The 27,247-nt window shown below is 44.8% G+C and overlaps 3 protein-coding genes across 4 annotated transcripts in view; 2 read left to right on the top strand and 1 right to left on the bottom strand.

The window, feature by feature from the left end:
- The window catches only part of LOC115118244 (USP6 N-terminal-like protein), a 32,640-nt gene extending 21,805 nt beyond the window's left edge, over window positions 1-10,835 (top strand). Inside the window, 10 exon segments of the mRNA XM_065021623.1 lie at window positions 847-954; window positions 1,388-1,497; window positions 2,393-2,441; window positions 2,726-2,846; window positions 3,380-3,474; window positions 3,825-3,890; window positions 4,856-4,955; window positions 5,140-5,292; window positions 7,864-8,513; window positions 8,515-10,835. Coding sequence (XP_064877695.1) covers window positions 847-954; window positions 1,388-1,497; window positions 2,393-2,441; window positions 2,726-2,846; window positions 3,380-3,474; window positions 3,825-3,890; window positions 4,856-4,955; window positions 5,140-5,292; window positions 7,864-8,513; window positions 8,515-9,465 — 2,403 coding nt within the window. The 3' untranslated portion in view covers window positions 9,466-10,835.
- A 2,660-nt stretch (window positions 10,836-13,495) lies between these two features.
- On the bottom strand, window positions 13,496-18,082 carry LOC115118242 (enoyl-CoA hydratase domain-containing protein 3, mitochondrial-like). 2 transcript variants are annotated; one of them, XM_029646817.2, is made up of 6 exons: window positions 17,895-18,080; window positions 17,409-17,530; window positions 17,216-17,313; window positions 16,847-17,047; window positions 16,607-16,785; window positions 13,496-14,278 (listed from the first exon to the last, which is right to left on the bottom strand). In XM_029646817.2, the coding sequence occupies exons 1-6, from the start codon at window positions 18,029-18,031 to the stop codon at window positions 14,125-14,127; spliced, it is 891 nt and encodes a 296-aa protein (XP_029502677.1). In that variant the 5' UTR covers window positions 18,032-18,080; the 3' UTR covers window positions 13,496-14,124. The 2 variants fall into 2 exon arrangements, with proteins under 2 accessions (XP_029502677.1, XP_029502678.1); XM_029646818.2 differs by having other exon boundaries at window positions 14,154-14,274; window positions 17,895-18,082.
- A 376-nt stretch (window positions 18,083-18,458) lies between these two features.
- LOC115118241 (solute carrier family 41 member 2-like) overlaps window positions 18,459-27,247 on the top strand; it is a 35,086-nt gene continuing 26,297 nt past the window's right edge. The window contains exons 1-8 of the mRNA XM_029646815.2: window positions 18,459-18,634; window positions 19,580-20,225; window positions 20,762-20,869; window positions 22,470-22,541; window positions 24,330-24,474; window positions 24,672-24,818; window positions 26,659-26,806; window positions 26,917-26,996. Coding sequence (XP_029502675.1) covers window positions 19,707-20,225; window positions 20,762-20,869; window positions 22,470-22,541; window positions 24,330-24,474; window positions 24,672-24,818; window positions 26,659-26,806; window positions 26,917-26,996 — 1,219 coding nt within the window. The 5' untranslated portion in view covers window positions 18,459-18,634; window positions 19,580-19,706. The remainder of the gene's footprint in view (window positions 18,635-19,579; window positions 20,226-20,761; window positions 20,870-22,469; window positions 22,542-24,329; window positions 24,475-24,671; window positions 24,819-26,658; window positions 26,807-26,916; window positions 26,997-27,247) is intronic.

Raw genomic sequence — 27,247 nt, 5'->3', positions numbered from 1 at the left:
TTTCTCCATAGTTTTTTAAGGTAGGCCACTCTATTAGGCCTACATTATGATCAAGTAGCCTACTTGGCCACTGTTATAACTAACTTAAAGCGGGTACAGCCTCAGTGTTCACTGTAAACGTGCTGGATATTGCACAGAATTTTCACAATGTTAAAGTTTACACACACACACACACACACACACTGAGCATGACCAGATTCCTTGGCCAGATGGGTAGGTCTCCCCACACACATCACCTATAGCCTCTTTTCCAATCACCCAGAATCAGCGGATATAAGAAGGGCTTTATAAATGCATTTGATTTGGATTTGAATAATAGTTGTATATAGTTTGTCCTTCACGCGCATACATGTACTTCACGCGCATACATGTACTTCACACGCATACTAGTCCTTCACGCGCATACTTGTCCTTCACGCGCATACTTGTCCTTCACACGCATACTTGTCCTTCACACGCATACTTGTCCTTCACACGCATACTTGTCCTTCACACGCATACTTGTCCTTCACGCGCATACTTGTCCTTCACGCGCATACTTGTCCTTCACACGCATACTTGTCCTTCACACGCATACCTGTCCTCTCATACTATCCACTTGAGTAACATTTGATTGATGTTTTCTTGATGATTGATTGGACCCCCTTAATGCTGAATGTGAGTCAGATTATTCATACTATCAATTCATCATGAAAACTGTTCGGTTGTGTAGCTCGTATTTGATTGGGCACAAAGGCATTTTGAACTTGAGCGTTAGGGCTAGGGGGTGTGGTTGGAAGGTGAAGCATGGTCTCTTTGATGTTACACTAAGAATGTCCTTTCCCCCGTATCCATGTCTCCCTCCAGCTGGTGAGGCGGATCTATAAGGGAATTCCTCTACAGCTCCGTGGAGAGGTGTGGTGTCTGCTCCTCGACGTTCCCAAAATAAAGGAGGAGAAGAAAGACTTCTACGAGGTACGTTATGGAAACACGAGCCAAGAGCTCACAGCAGAGTTATAGTGCTCTCTAGGACTAACATCCTTCCTCCCTGGGAAAAGTAATGGAGGAACTATACACATTCACACTGTAGTTGACTCTCCTATTGTCTCTCTCCACTCAGCCAGCTTCATTATAGCCCAGGCCTCATTAACATTCATAACCAGGCCGGTAAACCCTGATTTATTAGATTTCAGAGCTTCATCCATTATTATGGGGGGAGGTGTGTGTGTGTGTGTGTGTGTGTGTGTGTGTGTGTGTGTGTGTGTGTCTGTCAGCACTGGAATACTGAGTTTCTAGTCACAACTGAGCTTTATTATAACTCAATAAATATTTGCGGGATGGATGAGTAGTTTTATTCCTCACACACACTCCCTCAGTGACTCTGTGTTGTTGTGTTTCCTGTGTGTAGAAGCTGAAGCTCAGGGCTCGAGGTCTGTCTCCTGACGTCCGTCAGATTGACCTGGATGTGAACAGAACCTACAGGGACCACGTCATGTTCATGACCCGCTACGACGTCAAGTCAGTATCTCCCTCTGACTGTACACACACACACACACACACACACAGGGACCACGTCATGTTCATGACCCGCTACGACGTCAAGTCAGTATCTCCCTCTGACTGTACACACACACACACACACACACACACACAGGGACCACGTCACGTTCATGACCCGCTACGACGTCAAGTCAGTTTCTCATACTCCAGTACAACATCTACACTTAGTCACTACAGAATAGTACCCTTAATTAGGGCCTGGAGTTTTTCTTGACCAGGAACAAAACCCTGGTCGTAGCCTGGGCCATGATGCACATCTATCTGGCCATACCTCTTTCTGTCATAATGGTGGCTGACATGGACATTTCCCTATAAGGAAGGGAGAGGACACACGTCCCTTTTCTGTGTTTTTACTTCTGCTTGATGACGTCATGGAGAGAGCCAGAACCAGGGGCCCCTGGGAAATAAACACTGGCCTGCAGAGTCCGAGAGCACCACGGACCTGGCAGGCACAGCCTCACAGGAACTAAACACATTACCTCGATACTGACCATGACACAATACAACTACCTCAAACACAGCTATACCATGAAAGCATCAAATGTACAACTACCTCAAACACAAAGGCTGCCATTACTGGCCAAATATAGGAAGTAAAAATCACTAATGCATTTGTTCATCTCATTTAGAAGACACTACGACTATTGGAGCATTTGAATGATGAGAGAAGACCAGATCTCTCTTGAAAAATGTATCTCAATGAGACTAACCTGGCAAAAAAAAAAAAAAGCAACCTGAATTCCCCTTTTTGTGATCAATTGGGAAGCTCCTGAGGTGTTCCTGTTAGTTAACCTGCACTTCTGTCAGACGATGTCTAGTCATTAGTAGGTTGACTGTTTGTTGTTGTTTTCAGGCAGCAGGCTCTGTTCCACGTCCTAACAGCCTACTCCGTGTACAACACGGTGAGTCACACTACACACATTCCAGAATGAATCCCCCGTCACCTCAACGCCTCTCTTTACCCTACCTCTCCTTTCCCCAATCAACTGTTTTCTACAGCCTCGTCCTTCTCTCCCTCGTCCTTCTTTTATCCCCTCATCCAGCTCCTCCTGATCATCCTCCCCTGTTCTCTCCATCCACCGACCTCTTCTGTTCCTGTGTAGATATAAAGAAGTGAGTTGGTGTGCAGTTTTACATGCGTGTTTGTCTATACATTACAAACCTGTGTGTGTGTGTGTGTGTATAGGAGGTGGGGTACTGCCAGGGCATGAGTCAGATCACTGCTCTGTTGCTCATCTATATGAACGAAGAGGATGCCTTCTGGGCTCTGGTCAAACTGCTGTCTGGACAGAAACACGCCATGCATGGTAAACACACCAGAACACACACACAACACACTGTGTAACATCCCATAGAAGTGTTAGTCATTCAATAGCCCACGCAAAACCCACGCCTAAGCCATGCCATACATATGCACCATATAGGATACAAGTCAATTCAGGGGGTAGCATACTAGACCAGACACACTAAGTAGGCATGAACAGCCATGCCCTAGACCACATAGGATAGTAGGCTCTGGTATTTTACTCCAAACATTCCTTAAGTCCAACATGACCCCACTGACACAGGAACGTGCCCTACGGATAGAATATAAACACGCACTCACACACTGAATACACACACACTCTCACATACCTTTCAAGGACTTAGGCTGTCTCTTCTGGGCCCCATAAAATGTGAGGAAACACATTTCTAGAGAACCCTCCCTGACAACTTCTTACCAGATATCTATAGAGCTCACCCAATCTCCCGTCCCTTCCATTCAGACCCACACACAGCGAGAACCACCAGAGTCATTTCCTACATTTGATAAAATGCTCTGTGATCTCCTCCCCTCTAGGGTTTTTTATCCCCGGCTTCCCCAAGCTGATGCGCTTCCAGGAGCACCATGACCGCATCCTCAAGAAGATGATGCCCAAACTGAAGTCACACCTGGTGAGGCCCGCAGAGCACACACACACACACACACACACACACACACAGTCTGGGGGAGGGGGTAGTGGTATATAAATGACAGCCCTAAGCCTGCTGGTATGGGGGACTGAGTTGAGTGGCACAGCAGCAGCCTTTGATGTGTTGAGATTAAAGGGTGGTGGAATGAGAGAGAAATGCCATGTCTACAAACACAACCATACACACACACAGATATGGCTTTTATTCTGCTTTTAATATGGGGCCTTGGGCACGTTGGCGGATTCACCACTGCTGTTAAACCAAGGCCAGTGTTTAAATACACACACACACACACACACGGAGAGGTAATGGCTCATTGACCTCTGTTTCAGGACACACAGGAGGTGTTCACCAGCCTGTACACTATGAAGTGGTTCTTCCAGTGTTTCCTGGACAGGGTGAGTGTCTGAATCACATCCCCTTCCCTCTGTATCAGAATGTTAGTCAGGGTGAGTGTCTGAATCACATCCCATTCCCTCTGTATCAGAATGTTAGTCAGGGTGAGTGTCTGAATCACATCCCCTTCCCTCTGTATCAGAATGTTAGTCAGGGTGAGTGTCTGAATCACATCCCCTTCCCTCTGTATCAGAATGTTAGTCAGGGTGAGTGTCTGAATCACATCCCCTTCCCTCTGTATCAGAATGTTAGTCAGGGTGAGTGTCTGAATCACATCCCCTTCCCTCTGTATCAGAATGTTAGTCAGGGTGAGTGTCTGAATCACATCCCCTTCCCTCTGTATCAGAATGTTAGTCAGGGTGAGTGTCTGAATCACATCCCCTTCCCTCTGTATCAGAATGTTAGTCAGGGTGAGTGTCTGAATCACATCCCCTTCCCTCTGTATCAGAATGTTAGACAGGGTGAGTGTCTGAATCACATCCCCTTCCCTCTGTATCAGAATGTTAGACAGGGTGAGTGTCTGAATCACATCCCCTTCCCTCTGTATCAGAATGTTAGTCAGGGTGAGTGTCTGAATCACATCCCCTTCCCTCTGTATCAGAATGTTAGACAGGGTGAGTGTCTGAATCACATCCCCTTCCTTCTGTATCAGAATGTTAGTCAGGGTGAGTGTCTGAATCACATCCCCTTCCTTCTGTATCAGAATGTTAGACAGGGTGAGTGTCTGAATCACATCCCCTTCCTTCTGTATCAGAATGTTAGTCAGGGTGAGTGTCTGAATCACATCCCCTTCCCTCTGTATCCTTTAGGCCTGCAGCTTTTCTAAATGTGTCTTTGTAAAACATCAGTGTTCAATTATATTCTGAAAATATATTTATTTATTCTCTTTTCTGGCTGTCTCATTCTCTCTCCATATCTCTTTCTCTCTCCTTCATTATCTTTCTTCCTCTCTGTCTCTCTCCCTCAGACCCCCTTCACCCTGACCCTGCGGATCTGGGACATCTATATCCTGGAGGGAGAGAGAGTTCTGACCGCCATGTCCTACACGGTCCTCAAACTGCACAAGAGTAAGACCAGAACAGTAGGATTGTGCTATTGTGACCACGTGGTTGTCTGTGCGCCACCAGGCGAAGTTGCTTCACTAAACCACCTCCGCTAACCTCTAAGATCTGTGACTGTCCTCAAACTGCAGGAGAAACTGTTCTCACACTGTGTGTGTGTGTGTGTGTGTGTGTGTGTGTGTGTTTGCAGAGCACCTGTTGAAGCTGTCTATGGAGGATCTGGTTGAGTTTCTGCAGGTGACTCTGGCCAAGGACTTCTTCTATGAGGATGACTTTGTGATTGAGCAGCTACAGAACAACATGGTGGAGTTAAGGAGGTCCAAACTGGAGCTGGCCGCACCAGGTAGCCTTCTGCCCCCAACACCTCTCATACACACTGATTACAGTAGGCTATACATTTGTCACACACACGCAGATTAGACAACTGCCACACACAAGCTCAAAATATCAACACACACACGGATGTATCACCCTGCATATGTTACTTCACTTACATTCACCCTCAACCACACAGTTCCAGTTCACACACACACACACACACACACACACACACACACACGGATGTATCACTCTGCATATGTTACTTCACTTACATTCACCCTCAACCACACAGTTCCAGTTCTCACACACACACACACACACACACACACACGGATGTATCACCCTGCATATGTTACTTCACTTACATTCACCCTCAACCACACAGTTCCAGTTCTCACACACACACACACACACACACACACACACAGCTCTCCTGCTGGCTGCTGTGTAATAGTATTACCAGTGGTAGTAGTAATTAGTGATAGCAGTCTGTGTCTCATCTTGCTTTCTGTCTCTTGCTTAATCTGCCTCTTCTCCCTCTTCTCCCAATGGTTCGGCCCAGCCTACAAAAGTGTGGGTGGGAGTGGGGGCCACATCCCCTCCTACGACAGTAACCGGTGGGCTATCCTGACTGGTGTTCCCCTGTTTCATCATCTGTCCATCCCTCCCTCCCTCTGTCAGTCCCTCCGTTTTCCGTCTGTCTGTCTGTCGCCTGTCTGTCCAGCGGCCCTGGGCTTCTCTTACAGAACATTCTCCCAATGGTACCGCAACCTTGTGCAGTAGCTACTGCAACTCAGGCCAGGCTACTATTGGTAAAGCTACCTTGGAGTCTTGTAGTGGAGGGATTATCCTCCTCTATTACTACCACGCTCGTTGTCTCTGACTGCTTTTAGCGAGGCACTGCAGATGGTCATTATCAGTAGAGTAGTAACCATTTAAGCTCCCACTTTAGATAATACGATACTTTGAGTCACTACTTTCAGTTAGTAAGATGCATCTCGCCTAAAGCTTTGACTGGTCACCGCTCAACATTGTAGGCTACATAATGGCTTAACCTCCGAATGTCCTAATGTACTGTGGCATCCTACCACCCTGGGTGTGTGTGTGTACACACACACACACACACACACACAGTGAGAGAGCCATTTTCTCTTCCTGGTGACATGATAATAAGTATCATCCAACAGCGGAGGCTTTATGCTCGACTGCAGCACTCGGAGCTCATCTTCAACCCATCTGCTACTAGTGAACCAGCCACATGTCATGTTGAGAAATGGAGATTCAGAAGCCAAAACTCTTCCAACTTTGACGGTTAAATTGTTGGATGAGGTTTTTAATGAGAGGCTAAACAAAGGTTTGAATAGGTTGTTGTCTGTGTTTTACGTTTGATTGTGGGGTGGAGACTGCATCCTACACTTAACTTGGAAACCCTAAAGCACCTGTGTCAGTGAACACATTTCCTGGGTGAATCCTCAATACTCTCAAGTGGCTTCCTCTCCTGAGTCCAAACTGAGAAGACTGGATGGGTGAGAGCAATAAAGCACTGATCTCGGCTGGGTCCCAATACATTTGAATGGCTTCCGCTTCTTGTCTCCTTTCCTTTATCCCTAACCAAAGCGCCATTATTTCCCTTGTCCAGGCTTTTCAGATCAGTGGTTCTAAGGGATGGTAGAGAAGGACAGGAAGCTGCGTAGGAGTGATGGATGCTGTGATTTACAGGCAGAGTTTCTCCATATTGTTTTCACCCATTCAGTCTAAGGACAGGGAAATGGGACACTTTCTTACACAACGGAGAGCCACTTTAGAAACTTAGTTTGTGGATTCAATACCGGTCAGTGATAGCACTTCCTGGTTCAAACTCACCACACTTCCCGGTCCTGTCACATCACTTCCTCTTCTCTAGCTCGTGTCTCCTGGTTTCTATGGGGATTGTGGACACACTGTTCCTACCAGAGTCCAACACATCCAGTGTCCCACCTTCACTGTCTGTTTCTCTGTATATCTGTGTCACCTGTACTGCACTTTATTTTCCTGACACTGGTAGATACGATTATGTAGTAGTAGTAGTTGTAATAATCTACTCCAGTAATAGAGTTTAAAACTGCATGGAGTTGATATATTTATGGTTTTAGTCCTTAAGTGCTAACTCAGCCATGTTTCCTACTTTACTTCTTACAAGTCTTTAAGGACAGTCCGTTAGCTCATTTCAGTCTGACCTTTTGAGGTCGGCCTGCTGCTGCAGCTAAGTACATTTGAATGAAACTGAGTGAAAACGTATATTATTTCAGTCTACACTTTTGAATGGCACTTCCTAATTGGACGCCTCTGGCTCGCACTCTGGGTATTGAATATCAGATATATATTTCAGATGTTGTGTTTTGTTATGTCCTTGGTTGGTTTCTCGCCTGTGGAGACGTGATTATTCAGTGTTGTGGTGAATGTAATTCTCTCTTTATTTTCGCCCCCCGTCGGCAGTGATGTTGCATGAATCCATATGGCCCTTTTTTTAATATTCATCGTTTGAAAACATGCCTTTTCCGTTTTGTGTTCCCCCTCCAGGTGCTCTAACCTTCTGTCTGTTGTATCTGTGCAGGTAAAGAGGACGAGTATCCCAAGAAGCTTCTTGGGCAGCTTCCCCCAGAGCCGGCGGTGAACCAGAACCACGTGGCGAATGGTCAGAGCCACGCCCAGCCGGCCGAGCCCCCAAAAGCTCCTAGCCCCTCCCCCGAGCGCCAGCGGGACAGCCGACCCCCCAGCCGGGCGCGCAGGGACTCCTTGGAGAAGCTGGTCCGGCAGCACAAGGCTGAGAAGAGGGAGGCCAGATCACGGGGGTCCGGAGAGAACTCCGTCCACCTAGACCCCCACTGCAAACAGCCCTCCGCCCCCACCCTTTCTACCCCAGAGAGAGGGTTCACACCTACACCGTCCCCGGCGCCCTCTCCCTCGCCACACCCCAACCCTCCTACAAAAGTGGTGGACAGAGGGAAGCCTCAGAACCACGCCACGGCCAACCACAACTCCAATGCCGCCTCCAGCAGCTCCCGTAAAGACATCGCCCCGCGTTGGGTCAAGCCCTCCGAGACCAAGCTGGAGGCGGCCAAGGCAGCGGCTGCCAGGGAGATCCATCCCTCCTCCAGCCCTGATGACACCCTGCTGCTCAACCGCCGGCCCCGTTCCAGGGGCTTGATCCCAGGCTCCAACCGCGGCTCCAACGCCTCTCAGTACGACAACGTGCCCGGGGGCAGAGCAGGACTTTGTGGAGGTCCTGGAGCTGGACAGGCCACCGTCGCATATGAGGCACAGCGAGACACCGTCCTTACCCCCCACCCACACCCCCAGCCTGCAAGGGAGCATGGTCTCCATAGGACCAGTGGGTAGGCAGGCCAAACACCCCATCCCCACTGCCCTGTCCCTCAACAGCCCTGCGGGGGGTAAACCCTATGTCCACCCCAACGGCCAGAGCCAGTACCACACGCCCCCCCAGCAGTACTCCCCCGGCCGGCCTGCTATGGTGCCACTCCACTACCCTCCATACAGTGTGAGCCTTGAGCAGAGGGGACTGGGAGAGGACAGGCACTACGGCCCCCCGCCCTCCCGAGGCACCCCACCTATGGGTCTGATGTATGGGGAGAGGGCGTACGTCACCACCCAGCGGCCCAGCCACTCTCCGGAGAAGGCCCTCATGAACAACTCCTATGCCACCACCCACAGGCAGCCTCCCAGCTCAGCCCAGCCCCCCCGCACCATACAGCAGCTGGACAGCCCTGGTAGTAACGCCTCCACATACCTGCGTCAGCCCACACGGCTCACCTCCACTGCAGCCGCCTATCCGGTGTACCCTCCTGTTGACTATAACAGGTACGAGGGGCGCAGGAGAGGGGAGCAGACCCCGCCCTACCTGCCCGAGGGGCCAGGCCGGGGAGGGGCAGCGGAGGTGCAGCCGTGGAGGCAGCAGGAAGGTGGTGACATGACACGTGCCCCTGGAGGTGTACCCCGCTCCCCCAGCTTCCAGAGGGCCCAGATGTCCCCCGTGCAGGAGTTCACCTTCCCTGACGGCCTGGCTCACTACAGGACACAGTTCCACGAGCAGCAGCAACAGCCCACCATGAGGCAGCAGCTCCCCCCGCTGTTCGGAGGACCACACTACAGGCACGCACCAGAGGCGTTCACCATGCAGGAATCTATGTTACTGTGAGAGGAGGAGAGAGGGATAGAAAGACACTGAGGTGTAGTCACTGACACTGTGGCAGCAGAGACAAGCGGTAGTCCTACTGGGGTTAAGGAGTTTTAGTTTGGTCTGTTTGGGCTTTTATATGTGACGTTCTGACCTTTTTAAAAGTCCTACTGCATCGTGAATGCTGCAGTATACCAGCGTCTGATGTTTTTATGGATCCCTTTTAAAAACCCACTGAAGATTGATTATTTTATTTTTTTGGATGTTAAATCATTAATGACAGGAGTTTAAAGTATATATGTATATCTATCTTTTAGAGTTGAAAAATGTACAGTAAATGATGTTTTGTTTATATACTGAGGTATTGAAACGTTATGAGTAGCAGGGGACACTTCTCCTGGCGAGACAAACTCAGTGATTCGATTTTTCTTTTTTATGAGTTACTTCCAAAATATCTACTTTAGAGGTCAATTTACTCTATATGCTTGTGAATATCGTATTTTTCAGAGAGAAGAAACAAAGCTACGTCAAATAATAGAATTACGGAACAGTGACAATTAAAATCCTTGTCGAAAATATATCATTTTTTAATTTTGAAGCACCTCCACTGTATAACGACGGTTTTTAAAACTTTATTTTTTCATTGAGAATATTCTGTCGTCGCTCAGTTTAGCGACCACTGTCCATTTCTAGTCATTGCAAAGCATTTCTGTAACCCAAATAGTGTGTACAGTATGTTTGTGTATCGAGGCCAGTGTCTGCTTTATACCCCATATTGAGACTGTAAAATCTATCAACAGTGAACTGTTTAGTTGTCCGTAGGGAAAAAAACACCCCTTTTCTCCCCTGAAATAATGTACGATTTTACTTCCCTCTGAATAGTTGACATGAACATTAATTGCATATTAACAGTACAGTATTTTCATCACCACACAGTAGGTGTCAGCTAGCTGCAAGAGGTTTCTATAGAGGGGGAATGTGTACTGGTATTGAAGTACTTACTAAGCCGCAATATGCTTTCATTGCCAACTCATGTCTTGTATTTTCAGCAGTCACATTCACTGCTGTTCAGTTACCAGCACTTACATATTAAATCATTCCATATACACACATCAACACTTACTGACTTAATACATACTACTTTGTAGTGTGACGTCACACATTTGAATACATATTCAACCACCTCCCCTTTTATTGCTGATTCTCAACTATGTACTTTTTGATACAATGCTTATCGTTCTCAAAACGGTTATAATTATACTGTTATTATTTGAACGTGCAAATAAGTCATTCCTTTTTTTTTGTTAAATAATTAATTGCAAAATAGTTTCAGGTCATTCTTCAGAGACTTTTCTTTACTTAATAAAACAAATTGGGGTGTGCATTTCTGATCATGTGTCTGTAGATGTATTTCTGTAAGAATGTTATTGCTATTCTCTTCATACATCAGTGAAGTGTCTAAGTACATATTCTACAAGCATGGATTACAAAGCTCACGCCGGACGCTGGCTAGTGATTTATATCCCTGGAAAAGGGGATAACATGTGCCAACATTATTCATCTGCTGATATTTAAGGAAATACTACCCTCTAGTGGAGAAACTAATTGCACCCTCTTCTAAACCTATGCAGCTGCCAACAACCTCGGCTTAATTTTTACAGGCCATTTTTCTAGGACCCCCACGTGCTTTACTAAGAGTATTGCATGATATTTTTCACTTAGCACATTGTGTCTTGTACTTTTTATTTATTGAGACCAAAATATTTGTATGTTTTCCAAACTAGGAATTTGGTCATAGAAATAGGATCATCACTCCGCTCAATTTGCCTTTCATCAGACCTTTGCTGCTCAAGGGATACAATGGTGCCATCATGTGGCGGTACAGTGCTAATGCATAGAACATTGCTGTACTATAGTAGCGCTTTCTTTGGTGGTAGTACAGCCACTGTTAAACATTTAATGGACGCCTCAATCCCACAGGTAACCTTTCACATACCTGTTGTCTTTCATTATCCATTGCAGGATCAACTAAACACAGGATCTATTATATAATACCTTCTGTTTCCAATTCATGTATTTGGGCCTATTATTTTTAAATGAGTCTAAATATAAAATAATCGGCAGATTGGGTTCATCAGTTCTTCAGTAAATCTCTTTTATTTTTGTTTAACACGGAGGTAATTTGAATGCTACATTTAAAAAATATAAAAAATTCAGAAATATACAGTACATTCAAAGTATTCAGATCCCTTGACTTTTTCCACTTTGTTACGTTACAGCCTTATTCTAAAAATGATTCAAATCAATCCACACACAATACCCCATAATGTGGAAAAAAAGGTTCAGAAATGTTTGCAAATGTATACAAATACATTTAAAAAAATACCTTATTCACACAGGTATTCAGACCCTTTGCTATGAGACTTGAAATTTAGCTCCCGTACATCCTGTTTCCATTGATCCTCCTTGATATTTCTACTGTACAACTTGATTGGACTCTACCTGTGGTAAATTCAATTGATTTGACATGATTTGGAAAGGCACACACCTGTCTATAAGATCCCACAGCTGACCGTGCATGTCAGAGCAAAAACCAAAAGCCATGAGGTCGAAGGAATTGTCTGTAGAGCTCTGAGACAGGATTGTGTCGAGGCACAGATCTGGGGAAGGGTACCAAAAAATGTCTGCAGCGTTGAAGGTCCCCGAGAACACAGTGGGCTCCCGAATGATGAACTACCAAGAAGCCTAGGAAGCTAAACTGAGCAATCGGGGGAGAAGGGCCTTGGTCAGGGAGGTGGCCAAGAACTCTATGGTCATTCTGACAGAGCTCCAGAGTTCTTCTGTGGAGATGGGACAACCATCTCTGCAGCACTCCACCAATCAGGCCTTTATGGTAGAGTGGCCAGACGGAAGCCACTCCTCAGTAAAAGGCACATGCCAGTCCGCTTGGAGTTTGCCAATAGGCACCTAAAGGACTTTGACCATGAGAAACAGGTTTCTCTGGTCTGATGAAACCAAGATTTAACTCTTTGGCCTGAAGTCCAAGCATCACGTCTGGAGGAATACTGGCACCATCCCTACGGTAAAGCATGGTGGCGGCAGCATCAATGTGTGGGGATGTTTTTCAGTGGCAGGGACTGGGAGACTAGTCAGGATTGAGGGAAAGCTGAACAGAGCAAAGTAGTGAGATCCTTGATGAAAACCTGCTCCAGAGAAACTCCCCAAATACAAGTGTGCTAATGTAACAGGGTTGGTTATGTTTCCACTAACCTCTAAAGAAATGTGTATTTAATGTTCAAGCATTCTTATTGGTTAGTTCAACTCTGATGACAATAAGGTGGGTTGTGATTGGCCCCGCTTGCAGATAGGGGGAGATCGCGAATGTCAGGTCTTCCCAGTATGAAAATGTGATGCAAGGGGTAGGTCACGATCTGAATACTGTTTTCTATTTTCCAATGTGTACAAGTTTGCTGTACGTTACTGATTTATACATGTGTGGGTATATGGTACCTGTTAGGGATTGAGGGTCTTTCCGGGATGTGCTTTGGCATAGGATTGCTGTAAATAAGTGTGTTAGCTAGCATACACCGATGTAATGGTCACATAAGCCCACTGCTAACACGTTGCCATCGACAGCCATCAATATCGTTAAGCCCGGAACAACTAACGTGCTGTTTCCCATTTAACAACAGCAGAAATAAATGATGCTCAACCGGGACCACTGGCTGATGTGATTTACTTTGAGAAAACACAACGCAAGGAGAGTACGATATACATCTGTTTCACTAAGCTTGTAGCGTCATGCCCAAGAAGACTTGAGACTGTAATCGCAGCTAATGGTGCTTCAATAAAGTTCTGAGTAAAAGGTCTAAATACTTATGTAAATGTCATAATTCTTTTCTTTTTTTATTATACATTTGCAAAAAATGCTAACCTGTTTTTCTTTGTCATTATGTGTTATTGTGTGTAGATTGAGGGGGAAGACTTTTTAAATCCATTTTAGAATAAGGCTGTAACGTAACAAAATGTGGAAAAAGTCAAGGAGTCTGAATACTTTCCGAATGCACTTTATATACCCATTGATTTTTGAAGAATAAAACTTAATACATTCCTCATGAGCTTAAGTTCATGACTTATTACCCCATCAGAAATACAAATATAAGCTTGTTTTATACCTTTGTAAACAATGTATAGCCTCAAAACATATAATTTGTATCTCATGGATGGCCAGTCCTCTGTCTATGAATTTTAGAGAAGTTACGTTTCTCCAGTCCCACCCCATCAGCTTTTTACCAAATCAGTAGCAGCTTTGTAATTGTTTCAACTGCAGAATGCCCCTTTAAACATTTACATTCTGTCACAAGAAGTGCCCAATCTATGTCCTCTGTGAGTCCCTTGACCATTGGTGCATCTCAATTATCTACCTTTCCTAAAACCTTCACCTCACCCCCTCCTAAGGGCATACATGAAGACAGCCCTGCAGTATCCCTTCATCTGATCACGACAACAATCAACAGGGATTTCATTTCAAAATGTCCTCCTCGAGCACTTCTGTGTTCTGTGATGGGTTCAGGTCCAACTGGGGGCAAGTTTAACACCTCAACCATCCACAGGCTCCCTCTCCAGCCCAGAGGCTGCTGACCCTTCACAGGCCATGGTAGGCCAGCCCAACAGATATCACTAATCATGGGCCTTCTCTGCTTTGTTTGTCCACACAGGCTTCCGTTTCTCTATGAAGGCCCGTATCCCCTCCTGTCCGTCTCTGAGAGCTAGGTTATCCACCATGACACGAGAGGCTATAGCGTAGGCCGCATCCCGACCCTGGGCCATCTGTCTGGGAGAGGAATTCAATTAAATGATTCAATTATGTATAAAACTACACATGTACACTACCGTTCAAAAGTTTGAGGTCACTTAGGAATGTCCTTGTTTTGAAAGAAAAGGGGAAAAAATTGCCCATTAAAATAACATCAAATTGATCAGAAATACAGTGTTGACAGTGTTAATGTTGTAAATGACTATTGTATCACGAAACGGCTGATTTTTAATGGAATATCTATATAGGCGTACAGAGGGCCATTATCATCAACCATCACTCCTGTGTTTCAATGGCACATTGCGTTAGCTAATCCAAGTTTAGCATTTTAAAAGGCTAATTGATCATTAGAAAACCCTTTTGCAATTATGTTAGCACAGCTGAAAACTGTTGTTCTAATTAAAGAAGCAATAAAACCGGCCTTTAGACTAGTTGAGTATCTGGAGCATCAGCATTTCTGCGTTTGATTACAGGCTCAAAATGGCCAGAAACAGATAACTTTCTTTTGAAACTCGTCAGTCTATTCTTGTTCTGAGAAATTAAGGCAATTCCATCTGAGAAATTGGCAAGAAACTGAAGATCTCATACAACGCTGTGTACTACTCCCTTCACAGAACAGCACAAACTGGCTCTAACCAAAATAGAAAGACGAGTGGATTGCAACGGTGCACAACTGAGAAAGAGGACAAGTACATTAGAGTGTCTAGTTTGAGAAACAAACGCCTCAACTGGTAGCTTCATTAAATAGTAACCGCAAAACACCAGTCTCAACGTCAACAGTGAAGAGGCAACTCCGGGATGCTGGCCTTCTAGGCAGAGTTGCAAAGAAAAAGCCATATTTCAGACTGGCCAATAAAAATAAAAGTTTAAGATGGGCATAAGAACACAGACACTGGTCAGAGGAACTGCCTAGAAGGCCAGCATCCCGGAGTCGCCTCTTCACTGTTGACGTTGAAACTGGTGTTTTGCGGGTACTATTTAATGAAGCTGCCAATTGAGGACTTGTGAGACATGTGTTTCACAAACTAGACATTTAATGTACTTGTCCTCTTGCTCAGTTGTGCACAGGGGCCTCCCACTCCTCTTTCTATTCTGTTTAGAGCCCGTTTGCGCTGTTCTGTGAAGTGAAGGAAGTAGTACACAGTGTTGTATGAGATCTTCAGTTTCTTGGCAATTTCTCACATGGAATAGCCTTCATTTCTCAGAACAAGAATAGACTGACAAGTTTCGGAAGAATGTTCTTTGTTTCTGGCCATTTTGAGCCTTTAAATCGAACCAACAAATGCTGATGCTCCAGATATTCAACTCGTCTAAAGAAGGACAGTTTTATTGCTTCTTTAATTTTTCAGCTGTGCTAACATAATTGCAAATGATCAATTAGCCTTTTAAAATGCTAAACTTAGATTAGCTAACACAACGTGCCATTGGAACACAGGAGTGATGGTTGCTGATAATGGGCCTCTGTACGCCTATGTAGATATTCCATTAAAAATCAGCTGTTTCCAGCTACAAAAGTAATTTACAACACTAATAATGTCTACACTGTATTTCTAATCAGTTGATGTTATTTTAAAATGGACAAAAAAAATGTGATTTTCTTCCAAAAACAAGGACATTTCTAAGTGACCCCAAACTATTGAACGGTAGTGTTGTTAAGGGAATTTTTATCAATAATTACTAATTATGTATACATTTCAATCAGGACTGACTAATCAGAATACTATTATGTTTCTGTATAGATGTATGAATTTTCTTTTAATCCTAGTACTGAATATAATGTGTGTAAATATAATCAAGAATTAGAACAATGACTGTCTGTTCCTTGGTAGAAATGAATGAAGTATATCGCCAGACTGGCTAGAATGCTTATCTACACAGGCTGGCCTTGGCTCTAGACTGATGTGGGAAGGCTTGAGAACTATACAGCCTTTCTACCAGTGTCAAGAAGAGACGGAACATTTAGAAAACGCTGACGTCATTTTCAGTTTATAATCTGTGGTAAAAATGTATCATGAGCAGTACTCACGAGAATAAACGCAGCTGGTTGATTTCAAAGGCTGGTCTCTGTCCATTTTATACCAATAAGGGTCTTACAAACTCTTATGAATTGACAGAGTGATTAATTTTAATTGGTTATTAAAACAGAGGAAATTAATTCCTGTAACAAGTGTATATAGTGTTTACCTTTCTAGAGGAAAATGAATGACTATTTTGCTGTGTATCAGTGGATATCCACTCAAACCAACAAAAACATTGAAACGTAGCAAACAGGGAATGAATACATGGTAGGGGGAAGGGTTGAGTGCTATAGTTTGGTAAAACATCTGTGGAGTGAGACACACACACCTGTGGAAGGTGGCCTTGCCAAGGGCTACAACGGGCCGACTGGCCTGACAGACCCGCCGTGCGATGGCTAACGTCTCGTGCTCTAGACACTCCTCAGGAACCACCTTGCTGACCAGCCCGTGCAGCAAAGCATCCTGAGCCGAGATCGGGCTTCCTGTGAACAGCATCTCCATGGCAACCTGTAAAATATCAGAATATATCAGTGTTACACAGAGTGTGTTTGTGTATGTGTGTGTTTACCTTCTTGGGGACAGCTCTTCCTATTGCCACGGCTGGTGTTGAGCAGAACAGACCCACGTTGACCCCTGGCGTGGCGAAGGTGGACTTCTCCGTCACCACGGCAATGTCACAACTGGCAACAAGCTGGCATCCTGCTGCTGTGGCAACCCCATTCACCATGGCAATCACAGGCACAGGAATGTCTTGTATCAGGGTCATAACCTTCAATAACAACAAGAGGAATGAGTGTGTACGTGGATGAGAATGTGTGTGTGTACTGTATGTACACAGCCAGAGTCTACGGAGGACAATCACACTTGACTCATTGCCAGTAATGATGATGATGTGTGTGTACAGTATATTTGTATACAGTCCAATAGTGAACCACACCTCTGAGCAGGCCTGAAACACCTTGAAGTGGTAATCTCTGCCCTGTGCTGACGTCAGCTCCTTCAGGTCATGCCCAGAGGAGAACACTGGTCCCTTAGCTGAAACACACATAACACAATACAACAGTGTTTATGAAGAGGGGCCCAAAGGGTGGCACATCTGATCATGGATCAGCACTCTGGTGGTATCTTACCTGATATGACGATGACTCTGAGGTCGTCGCTGTCGATGTCAGCCAGGATGTTGCCTCTTAGTGATTCCAGCATGGACAGAGACAGGGCATTCCTCTTCTTCGGGTTGTTCAAGGTTATACTCCTGCACATGTAATTACACTGTTACAGTAGCAAGAATAATTTGAAGGGGAACAAAAATCTATGCACTGTACCGATCAATGCACTGTGTACCTGAAGCATAATAGTGAGATTTGTATAGGACTAACTGCTTACTAACGTTAGTTAGCTAGATACACCAATTAACGTTTCAGGTGATCCGTTTTGCATTGAAGAGATGGAAGCGCGTGTCCAAAATGGACAGCTGCTATACAATTCGCGCGACATGGGCACACATTTTGAGAAGAGGCGCTCGACAAATGCAGTTCTTTGACCCCACAGGAATCAAACACCGACAGAGTGGTCAAGCTAGCGAACTAGCTTTGTTAGTTTGCTGACAACTTGCATACCTTATTCCATTGTTTTGCTGTCTGACAGTCAATGGCTCCGCCGGAATTTGCGTACAAAGTGACTTTGACCCAACTAGAAGTGTAAACCTGCTGAGTTGGACAATATTAGCAGCACGGTAAAACAAATTTCGAGCCATGTTTTGACTGTGCTTGCATCAACATTTGGGTCACAGGATGAACACCAACATTGGTGTATAGCGCCTTCTACTGTTTCGGGGTGAGAACTCAAAACGGAAACATTGTCATACTTCCCTAAGGGGTAATGGATAATGACTTAATTAACTGTATATTGACTGCAACTACTGCGTTTATTATGTCATAACACAATACAATTTCAGAATAGCTGTTTTATAAAAAGCGCATCAATGCAAAATCACAAACTATCAACATTTGTGAATTCATATTTCACATTTCTTGGTCCTAACCATAGGATTCAGTGCCTATTTGATGTCCTAGACGTAAATGTTCTACATTTATTATATAAGAACACAACTAACGGCCACTGCTCAAGAAATTCCTGGTTAACGCAACTGTAGCCTACCAGGTGTGCTCTGCGCCGGCGTACTAGTCTGTGTGGCACTTTTGCTGTGACGCGACGGGCTTGCTGTCAAGAAGGAAACAGGCATCCTTCTGAAAAATCCGAAACACTGACACGAACAAAAAAAGGAGGATAAAGCAGACTAAATTAGTATCAACTTCCTGATACATGTAATTCATTTCAGCGCATTTCCCCTGTATAGGTAATGTTTTTTTTCTATTCCCCTGTTTGTTTAGCTAGCTTGGAGGTACTAGCCAGCTATGTTAGCTCGCGCTAGCATCCAATATGCTTATGTAGCTAGATTGCCTTGCCAGAAGAACATTTTGACATACATGTAATGACGGTTAAAAAATAATAATATATATATATAATATTTAAAAGCGGGATAAAGCAGTTATTCTTCCTTATTCCTTAGTTCCTTATCAATTTCGCTTTCCAGTTTGCTACCCATTCAATTGTGGTTAAAAGTTGTTAGAAAATATCTATCCACCAAGACGCAAGACTTAGAGTAACTTAGTGAGAGCTTTTAGCCTGGTTCTGACTAGACTGACAGATATACGGCGATCCAACACCTCAGCCGTCTGTTGCTGATGCCATATGGGCCTAGCCAATGTAAAAACAATGCTAAATTATGGAACTATTCAAATGGCATAGCTTGCTACATTTTCCAAAATGTCCATTTATCTGAGGAGAACGGCTGTGCTGAATTACATTGGCCAGAGAAGCAACCAGCAGCCTACTATTCACCGATGCTTATGTATTTCACTGTTTCAAGACTTGGTCATAAGCAGAGTTTATGCTATATCATTTAAAATAAAATAAATCATAGACAGGACATATGCACTTTGATATCATATATGTGCAGTGTTTTAGAGACATTCAAACAGACATACAATAGGCCTACCTGAAAGCAACCAGATAGTGGGTTATTACTCAGCATGCATTGTGTAGACAGCTCCTCCCCTCCTTAGCCTCAGGGTCGTTCTGAACATAACAGCACCAAAACAAGCAATGTAGGCTAATGTTTTAAATGAAATGTGGTTTGCCTTTGCCCCGGGGAGAATAGCAAGCCTATCATTTGTGTTTGTGTTGCTTGCATGAGCCGGAGAGAACAGTGACAGTCTTTCTCCTTGGCTGGTCTCCACAGGGCTGATCGTAGTGGACATGGATGCCCCTCTTCCTATTTAACCAGCCCAGCCGGCCCTCTTTCACAGTGCCCCAGCCTGGATGAATGGAGATGAGACATTGTTGACCCATCAGCAGCAGTGCTTAGCATGAACATCCACACACTGGGTGATTCTCTGGGCCCTAGCCTTGCGGTGCGTATGAGCGGAGCCGCCGGTGGCTGGAGCAGTCTCTCTCTGAAGCCAGTGCCTACCGGGTGGATCCCCTCTCTGTTCCAAACCATGGTCCCTACGGGATACACCAAGCTCCAGGAAGAGCGTGGTCTGGCCATGGCCGACCTGGGTCCCAAACCTGATGGGAACGGCTACCGGCCTGACCCCACTCACCTGGAGGTGCGCCGGCACTCGGACCGGGTAGCGCGGACATCCGTTAGCCTGTCAGACGGTGGGGATGTGCGGTACTCTGAGACTGAGCCCATGCTCCCTGAGGGGACTCTCTCAGGGGAAGAGGGCGATGCAGAGGAGAAGGAGGAAGAGGAGAGTCAGAGACCCCCCACACGGAACATGCCCAAGGAGTCGCCCTTGGCCATGGCGCTGCAGATCGTGGTGCCTTTCCTGCTGGCTGGGTTCGGCACCGTGTCGGCAGGGATGGTGCTGGACATAGTACAGGTGAGACTGGAATGGTAGAGCATAGGTCCTGTTGAGACTGGGATGTGGGCTAGTGCATGTGAAGTTCAATTAGGTAGAGGAGATGGATTTGGCAGTTTAATTCAATTAGTTTGTATTGTTTATTTATGAGTCCATTTCTTGTGTAGTCCAGAGTAAATGGCTGTAAGAGCTTTCAAGGGAGGTGATAAAGCGATATCTGTCTATTGATATTAAATTGTTAAAGGGATTCTCATAGCCACTCAGCAAATACTATTAGGGATAGGGTACTAGGAAGAAACCTACGACTGGAAGCTATGGCAGTTTGCCTTATCTACTTCTTGATAGAACGTTTGAATTTGAATGTGAATATTTGAATGTGGACAACTTTCCAATTCAGACAAGCTGACAATGAACAAATGTAAGCTCCCATCTGCTCTATACTAGCCGGTAGCCAACAATAAACTATTAACAACAATGACATGTCTAATATTGCTGTCTTCTCTCTCCCTCTCCCCCTCATCCTCTCTCTTTCTCGCCCCCCGCCTCCCCTCCTCCAGCACTGGGATGCCTTTAAGTACATTACAGAGATCTTCATCCTGGTTCCGGCTCTGCTCGGCCTGAAGGGCAACCTGGAGATGACCCTCGCATCCAGACTATCCACCGCGGTAAGACACACACACACGCTGTCTTTTAAATACTTTCAAACACACTTCTGCACACAGACACCATCAATAAGTATTTGCACATTCTAGATACAACACACTCACACATGCTCTTCTGCTTGCTCTACAAAACCTGTTTGAGATGTATATCAAGATGGCTTCCTGGTTTAGGAGTTATGACGTCATTAGTTTGAGGATTAAAGACCATCAGACATAGTAGATATGTAGCATGTAGTTATGGTTATGTGGATGACGTTGGTTATACATAGTGGTAATGTCTAGTTTTACCTGAGGCCCTGCAGACTAAAGTGATGTATCATGCTTGTTGTTGTCATGCCTGGACTTGTCTTTATAGGCTTTTGTTGTGATCCTCCATAGGCCATGTCTGGTAGGCCATATATCAGGTGAAATGAGATGGTAGGGAACAGGGAGGAAAATGCTAATCTTTACTATCTTGTATAATCTATTCTGCCTGGTCCCCCTTTGAAAGGTCCATGCTTCTTTACCATGTTAAGACATGGTTATAAGTTAAACTATTAGTCTGTGGAGTCGTGTCCACTGCTGTAGAATAGCCTCTCACCCCAGGATCTAAGTCTAAGGGATTTATGAGAGAAATCTGCTGAGGTAGCGATCTGTCTAGTTCCCCATGTCATGATTTCCCAGACCCTTCCTCCTTTCCCTTCAGAGAGAAGGAAGAAGGGAGGTGGTGTTTCCACTAAAGGGATGGGCTGCAGACAGAACAGTGAACAGGCAGTTTGTATGGAAAGTTGACACTCCACCTCGATCTTAGAGTGCAAACAAGCTCAGAGCGTGAGAGATTTGAAGGAAGAGGGCAAAAGACTGAGAGGGGGGGGGCGGGGAGAGGATTTAGAGGGATTTATAGAAAATAACTATTGTCTTGAAGGCAATAGTAGATTGGTAAACTGTTCTGTCCAGCAATAGTTTTTTAGATTCTGGCCTTTGGTTCACTCTGCCTAGTGTAAGAACTTGTCATATAATTGCAAAGAAAACAACCTCACTTCACCATATTTAATCTCTAACATATCTCACTTTCTCTTTTTCTATTTCTCTCTCTCTCCCGTCTCTACACTCTCGCACACCATTACACTCTGGTTCTCCTATCTTGCTTCCTCCCTTTTTTCCTCCCTCCCTTCCTCTCTCCCTCTATTGAAATGATGTGGGGTCGGAGAAGTTGATGAGGTGATGGGACAGAATTCTCTCTTTGTTCAGTTTGGCCCGTTCCTCCCCTGCCTCTTTCCTCACAGATACACATTCACATCATTCTGTTCGGTCTCACACAGAGAAACTCAGTGTTGTGTTTCACTTGTTCCCTCAGCTCACTCCCTGTTCACTAAACTCAAAACTGCTAAGCTCTGCATACTTTTGCTAAGAAAACAAGAACAGTCACAAACCTTCCCATCTGAAACAATGCACTCAATTGAACATTGTGTTTAGTTTAATCATATTAGTTAGTAATCTGGTTAGCGGTTCTTGCAAACTGTTCAAAGTAGTTATTAATCTGTTTTTTGGGCAGGCTATTTGAGTGTGAGATTAAAGTGAATATTGAATGAGTTGACTAGCTGGTTGTGGTCTCACTGTGCAGGTGAATGTGGGGAAGATGGACTCTCCCATAGAGAAGTGGAATCTGATCATAGGAAACCTGGCGCTAAAACAGGTAAACACACACACACACACGGTCAGCTTCATAGCGAGCAGCAATATTCCCAGATTTTTTTTTTCTTTCTACTGAGCAAATTTCAGCTCAAACTTGAACGTTGTGAAAATGTAGTGCAACTTCCAGCGCGTGTTTACTGTAAACACCTGAGGCTGTACCCGCTTTAGAGTGGCTTACCATAAAAAACTATGGAGAAAATGCATCCCATAAAATGTATCATGGAAATAGCTGTTCTATCATTCAGCCTGCAGTAGCAGGCAATGTGTGGTGTTCAGCATAGGCCTACATTCCATGAGACTTTTGAAAAAACATGCAGGGCTTGACATTAAGCTGTTTATCCACTTGTCCTTCAGACAAGGAGGTGACTGAAAATGTTGTGGTGTTTGACGCAAGAAACCACTTTACAAATTAAAATCTGCCTGTTGGCTACTTAGCTAATTCAAGCCTGTCTCAAAATACAACACTGCCCCTTTAAGACAAAACAATTCCAAATGCAAACTGAGAGCTTCTTCTCAACATGACATAAAAAAATGGTAAGCCTATGCAACATGAACCAATTAAAAACAGTACTGTAGCAAGGAGGTTTGTGCATTTAAGCTATAGGCTCAATACATTATCACCGCATATTGGCTTTACTTGAATTGCCCTGCTAATGCATTGTTGTTCGGGCCAAACATCCCTCCGCTTTCCCTTTCCTCCACTGATACTGACCAAAAAGGAGAACGTCTTCCAGCTGACAGCAAAACTCCAGTTGTACCGCATTATGTCTGCCACATGCACACATTCATGCTGTTACTCCTATGAACAGAGAAAGTGAAATATTCCTGGATATTAAAAAAGACCCAAACCGCTAACAATAATAACAATGCAAACCTATAGATACACTTTCCTACTCATTCAGTACTGCTGCAGTGCTTGTTGTAGCACTGAGTGGAAATAGGAAGAACGCACATTTTATGGCTTATAAAAGTGTTGACAGAGCTGAGAAAGAACTTAAACATGAACTCACTTGTAAAAACAGCAGCTCTTTGCTGTATTCGTTGAGTCTCCCTGTAGTCATGGTTTTGAAATATCACAGTATCAACTTTGCTGTAGCTTTTTTTTATGCCTGCTATGTTACTGCAGACACTGTAATTTGAGCAATCCGATTGGCCAGCAGTAGGCATATAGTGCACTTGATTTGCTATCTGGGCCTGCCAGACACATGAATTGGTTCAAAATGGCAACAGTTCACCTACCCGGCGCGCAAGGCAGCTGAATCAGGTGCACCTACCGCCAAACAGCCCGAGACTAAACATTTATAAAATTAGGAACACAAGGCTTTATCATTGTTATTTTTTTACAGAAATCTTTGGCGATCGACTAGGAATGCCTTGATGAACACTGAACTTCACTCAACTTTCTAGAGCAATCTCATGCTTCCCTATAAGCTAATATTCATGCCGGGGGAGCTGCGCGCCCGTGTTCATCTTAGAGGGAACATTGGCGAGCAGTGTTGGATTTGTGCCCTTATCTCCCTATCTGCGTAGTATGTGTACTTCTGGTTAGTACTTGTGGTAATTATTGACTGAGGGACTGATAGTGTTCAAGCACAGTGTTTAATGGCCCCTTGAGGACTTGTCTTCAATGTTGATAGTGTATCATATAACAGGAGAACATTGTTAGAAAAACAGGTTTATGTTATTCCTGTTAACACTGTCCTCACACCTCCCTTTCTCTCATTCCCTATATTCCTTCTCCCTTTTTCATCCTCTCTCGCTCTGCCCCCCCCACGCGTTCCCTTTCTAGGTCCAGGCTACAGTAGTTGGCTTCCTGGCAGCAGTGGCGGCAGTGGTTCTGGGTTGGATCCCAGAGGGGAAGTTCCAGATGAGTCATGCCGTGCTGCTCTGCTCTGCCAGCGTGGCCACTGCCTTCATAGCCTCTATGCTGCAGGGTACAGACACACACACACAGACAAGGACACACACATGTACTCTGATATGGAATAGGCGCAGATAGTCAGTCAAAGCCCCACACATTATCACCTACTGCTGATGGGTCTCGTGCTATATATTAGTAGCAAACACACACATGGAAGGTTGAGGTATGTGCAGGCATGTCGCCCTGACCTCTGTACCGTCTGAACCCCAGGCTTCATCATGGTGGGAGTGATCGTGGGCTCCAAGAAGACTGGCATCAACCCCGACAACGTGGCTACACCCATCGCCGCCAGCTTCGGTGACCTCATCACCCTGGCCATCCTGGCCTGGATCAGCCAGGGACTCTACAACTGCCTGGGTGAGAGGAGGAGGGTTTGGACTAGATACTTCCAGATGGAAATAAGATACAAAACCAGTCAACAAATTGTTTTACCCTCTATATTGAGTTCATAATCCTTCACTTCATCCTTCCTCTGATTGTGTTTTATTTCCCCTTGAAAAAAGGTGAAAATGCTCAGTAAATCTGTCCAACAGTGTAAAGAAATGGTCCGTTTGGAATCAGACTGCATCTTTCAACCACTAGATGGCACTCTTATGCTGTTATTTTTTGTCTTTACTGGTAATTCATCAGAACAGACTATCTTTCTTTCTCCTCCCTCTCTCCTTCTCACACTTCATAGTCCATATTTAATATGTGCCATGCCCAGCCTCACACACGCTTCCTCGCGTTACATTACTCAACACAGAGTGGACCAGCAAGCGTTTCCTTTGGAAACTGTATTTTACTAACCTTGACGTGTCTGAGCCCTATGAAACAAGCATTCATCACCAGACCAGAGACTCAAAATATATGAAAGGCTACAGTAAAACCTCTGAGATAATTTAATAGAAGAGTTCATACCAGCTCAGTAAATCTGTCTGGCCTTGCCTGGTGGTGTAGGACAGGTTGTGTTCCAAACTATTCCCTATGGGCCCTGGTCAAAAGTAGTGCACTACGTAGAGAATAGGGTGCCATTTGGGATGTTGCCGCAGAGGACAGTGTCTCTGTTGTAAGGGCCAGCCGTGTCCGTCCCGTCCGCAGTGTTCTGCCTAATTGGACTAATGTGCAGTTTACTCACAGTTAAAGTTAGTCATTTTAGCCTGATGGTGCACAGAGATATCCAGGAGACTGTATATTTTCCCAAGGCCACGTGCCACGGTTGACTACTGCAAACATTTATTTTAAGACCTAAAGCTGAAACGTGGCAAGGGAATAGTGAACCACAGTGACACCCAGAGTCAAGCCTAAACCCAGGGACTGGTCGTTATACCTGTGTCATCATGACTGGGACTATTACCCAATTCTACCCAACCCTTCTCTGGGTTTTATATCTATGTCTTCAGGGGGTTGATGATGAGGGCCATTAAGTGTGTGGAATGGGATCATGGTGAGATGAACATCTGGTAAGGAGAAGGGGATGATGGAGTTACATATCTCACTACTAGGCACTAAGCAGGTGTTTTCCCCTTCTCTATTCTCCAACATCACTCTGATTTAGAGCTGTAATAATCATTAGAGTTTGGCCAAAGAGGAAGTGTGTGTGCGCATGCACATTTCTGTATAAAGTAGACCCCTCCAAGGAGAGTGTCTTGATAGTGAGTGATGTGTTAGATATGTCCTGTTCTGTAGCTACTGTACTGAGTCACAAATACAGCACTTCTTTGGTTTGTTATGAATCTCTGTTGTTTTCTTGCTCCCTGCTCTGTGTCACGCTGTCTTTCCTGGGGAGAGGAGGGACAGTATGTTCCCCAATGTTCTGTCAATCCTCATGCAGCTGAAGCTGATAAATGGTGTTTGTTGTTTTGTTGTTGTAACTCTCACCAGAAGGTTCACTCTGGGGATTACATCTGTTTTGAATTCTCAATTTTCCTCTGTTTCTCTCCTTTAATGGACATATCTACCTTTGCACATGTATCTGGTACTGCTACTCCCTGTATATATGCTTGTGTTATTTATTTATTTTTTAAATGTACACCCTTTTTCTCCCCAATTTTGATCTTATCCCAGGTATTTTATTCCTTTTGTGTTTAACATTCTGCGTCATTGGGAAAGGTTCTTAAGCAAGCTTTTCACTGTGAAGTCTGAACCAGTTGTTTTCGGCACGTGATAATTACAATTTGATTTGTCGTTCTCTCGCTCTGTTTGTCTCTGTGTGTAGACTCTCACCCGTACGTGTCGTCCCTGGTGTGTGCCTTCTTCCTGTCTCTGACTCCAGTGTGGATGGTGATCTCATCCAAACACCCAGCCAGCCGCACCCTGCTCTACTCCGGCTGGGAGCCTGTCATCACTGCCATGGTTATCAGCAGGTGTGTGGATGCACTCACTCACTGTCATAGAGAAATAGCAACAGACAATTGTACATTCACATGATGAAAATAATGCCACATTTTTAGTGTGAATGTTCTGTGCTCTGCAGTATCGGAGGACTCATCTTGGACAAAACCGTGTCTGACCCGAACCTGGCTGGCATCGTGGTGTACACCCCTGTCATTAACGGTGAGACGCAACATCACTGACTGATTAGACACTCTGTGTGGGTTTACAATGTGACTGACACTGTGTGAGTTTACAATGTGCACCAATTTTAATGAATTTACATTCAACCCTCGTAGTTAGAAAAATAGTGCGTAATGGACTAAACACAAATGTCTGTCTCTGTATCACTGCTACTGTCAACCTCCTCCCATCCTTACCGGGGGACCGTTGCCAAGGCTGTTGCTGGCATTTTGACAACCGGAGATCAGCTT

This window comes from Oncorhynchus nerka, linkage group LG8 (genome assembly GCF_034236695.1).
Source record: "Oncorhynchus nerka isolate Pitt River linkage group LG8, Oner_Uvic_2.0, whole genome shotgun sequence".
NCBI classification, from domain to species: domain Eukaryota; kingdom Metazoa; phylum Chordata; class Actinopteri; order Salmoniformes; family Salmonidae; genus Oncorhynchus; species Oncorhynchus nerka.
Note: the sequence above shows the minus strand (reverse complement) of the source record. Positions and strands in the feature narration are given on the sequence as shown.

What these genes read in the sequence shown, in the direction of transcription:
- LOC115118242 (XM_029646817.2), bottom strand. Translation starts at nt 18,031, where the DNA reads ATGGCTCGAAATTTGTTTTACCGTGCTGCTAATATTGTCCAACTCAGC. An exon ending in CAGAGTCATCGTCATATCAG is followed by an intron (nt 17,314 to 17,408) that starts GTAAGATACCAC and finishes TGTGTGTTTCAG; the next exon opens with CTAAGGGACCAGTGTTCTCC. An exon ending in TGTTTCAGGCCTGCTCAGAG is followed by an intron (nt 17,048 to 17,215) that starts GTGTGGTTCACT and finishes TTGTTATTGAAG; the next exon opens with GTTATGACCCTGATACAAGA.